General features: G+C 61.9%; 1 protein-coding gene across 1 annotated transcript in view; it reads left to right on the top strand.

Annotated features, from left to right (window-relative positions):
* The window catches only part of LOC105530274 (brain-specific angiogenesis inhibitor 1-associated protein 2-like), a 55,768-nt gene that overhangs the window by 51,557 nt on the left and 1,589 nt on the right, over nt 1–2,622 (top strand). Inside the window, exons 4-5 of the mRNA XM_011967774.1 lie at nt 1,030–1,091; nt 1,843–1,914. Of these exons, the coding sequence (XP_011823164.1) occupies nt 1,030–1,091; nt 1,843–1,914 (134 nt within the window). The remainder of the gene's footprint in view (nt 1–1,029; nt 1,092–1,842; nt 1,915–2,622) is intronic.

Consider the following 2,622-nt stretch of genomic DNA (forward strand, 5'->3'; position numbering starts at 1 on the left):
GGAGTCTTGCTCTGTCTCCCAGGCTGGAGTGCAGTGGCGTGACCTCAGCTCACTGCAAGCTCCGCCTCCCGGGTTCACGCCATTCTCCTGCCTCAGTCTCCCGGGTAGATGGGACTACAGGTGCCTGCCACCACGCCCGGCTGATTTTTAAAAATATTTTTAGTAGAGACGGGGTTTCACCTGTGTAGCCAGGATGGTCTCGATCTCCTGACCTCGTGATCCACCCGCCTTGGCCTCCCAAAGTGCCTGGATTACAGCGTGAGCCACCGCGCCTGGCCTCACGATTTTGGTTTCTTAATCTGCATTTTTGCTCATGGGCTGAGGAGACATCAGTGTCCCCAAGCGCTGCCCGTGTGTCCCCAGGGCCCTCAGCGATGGCAAGGTGAGCCCAGGCCTCCGTGCACCAGGGTGGCTGCCAGGTGAGCCGGTCCCATGGGGCCAGGCCTCCTCAGACCACTATGCTCCTCTGGGGCTCAAAGCGGAGATGTTGGGTGAAAGTCTCAGAGGTGCTGTGGGTCTGCAGCCTGGGTAGTGAGGCATCTTGGAGTCAGAGTGGCCTGTGCCCAGTGCGTGCCCATGGATGTGCCCCAGAGGAGGTTTGCACGCTGTGGTGTGGGGTCTGCAGACCGTCTGCCTGGCCTGAGGTGGGAGGGTCGAAGCTCTTGGGTCTCTGCGAACGAGAGTCGGATGTGTGAAGACGTATGTTTGCGCTCACTGCCACTCACTGTCACGCCTGGGGTGAGGCACACACGGGCTCTTCCTGTCTCTTGCCTTTGCAGAGACTCCATCCCAAAGATGCCAGGCGTGCTGTGCATTTGAGGTCTGGAGTCCCTTGTCATTCTAGAATTTTCTGTTTCCTCTTGGTGTCCCCTCTCCACCCTCCCTTCTGGCCCTGACGCCCCTGACGCCCCTGGGGCCCTGTTGCCTGTGGTCACAGGGCTTCCCTGGGTGGCTGTCCGCCCAGAGTGGGATGACGGTGGTGACTGCGGGCACCTGACTCCCTCCCCTTCCTTCTGCTGTTCTTCCCAGGAGATGTTCTTTTCCAGATGGCTGAAGTCCACAGGCAGATCCAGAATCAGCTGGAAGAAATGGTGAGTCCCACCCCCAGCGTGGCCCTGCGAGGAGGGGCAGGTGCAGTGGGAGAGCTGGTGCCGGAACAGTCCGAGCTGTCCAGCCACACTCAGAGGCAGGGAGGGACCCTGGCTCAGGACACAAGTCATACTCCAAGGAGGACGTCAGAGAAAAGGGCACGGGCCAGACCGGGGCCGCATGCTTCGCTGCCACCACAGCCGGCCACGACACGCTGGGCTCCAGGGAGAGTCCTGGTCGCAGCCCCAGCCAGACCCCACTCCTGCGGCTCACAGGCAGCAAGGCAGGCTTCCCCGGCCTCTCCGACTATAGGCAGAGGCAGACCCCAGACAACCAGAGCACGTTGCTGGCGGCTGGTTTGTGGCATCCTGTCTAAAGCCAGGGGTCTGACCCTGGTTTCAGTTGGGGTTCATGGACCCTGCGACCTCTCGGCCCGTGTCGCAGTGATCCCCAGCATGGGACAGCAGGGGAAGCAGGGGACAGCTGTTTCTGTTGTCCTTGTGAGAAATGGAGCCCTTGTGGCTGTCGGAGGCGAGATTATCCCACGTTCCAGACTCCTGTTCAGCACTTGCTCCTGCAGCCCCCTGGCTCCATAGGACGCACCTGGCCATGCAGAGCCACGGCCCGTCAGTCAGGGGGAGGGGCTCCCGGAGACACCCGGAGTCTCGTGACCGTCCGCCCTAGCCCTGCCCCGCCTCCTGTTCTGGGTCCATGTGTTGGAGCTGACGGCTGATGTTTTCTCTCCATGTCCAGCTGAAGTCTTTTCACAACGAGCTGCTCACGCAGCTGGAGCAGAAGGTGGAGCTGGACTCCAGGTACCTGAGTGTAAGTGCACCCTGGCCGTGCTTGCTGGGGCCCTGTGCCTGGGCTCCAGCTCTCCTGAATGCCTGTCACTCCCTCCCTCGGCCTGAAGGCTTCCCACTTCCCCTGAGCTCCCTGTCCGCGTGGGCCCCAGCTCTGACTTCATTGTCCATTTGGGACCGAGTGCCCCTGGTGTGCCCCAAATGCAACCTGTGGGTGAACCCATTGCCTCTGATGCCCCATGTGCCCAGTTCATGCCTCGGCTTTGACCACTTGCGGTGAAGCTGGTGCCTGACTCTGCTGCCCGGGAATGCAGGAGCTCCTTCTCTGGCCTCTGCAGTTCCCTGGGCTCTCGGCCCGTCCTGCCCCACTGCCACTCCTGTCGGCTGGCAAGAAGGCTTGGGCCTGAGGCGCTGCTCGAGGGTTTGAGAGTCATCCCTGGCTCTCTGTGGTGGGCGGGAAGGGTGGGCCTTGGCCAGTTTTTCCAAGTCTGATTTTCATCTTCGGGGACCAGAGAGCTGCCATGGGGTGGGGTGGGGTCGGGCTGAGGGCTCAGTTGCGCTCTCCACAGCTCTGATTTGCCGCTGAGCATGCGCAGCCAGAGAGCAGGCCAGGAAGGGAGCGTCAGGGCTGCCAAGGGGACCCTGCTGCGTTGGGCTCATGGGCCTTGGTTTTATTGCCGGGGGGACCCTGCTGCGTTGGGCTCATGGGCCTTGGTTTTATTGCCGGGGG

This window comes from Mandrillus leucophaeus, unplaced genomic scaffold, assembly GCF_000951045.1.
Source record: "Mandrillus leucophaeus isolate KB7577 unplaced genomic scaffold, Mleu.le_1.0 Scaffold1, whole genome shotgun sequence".
NCBI lineage: Eukaryota > Metazoa > Chordata > Mammalia > Primates > Cercopithecidae > Mandrillus > Mandrillus leucophaeus.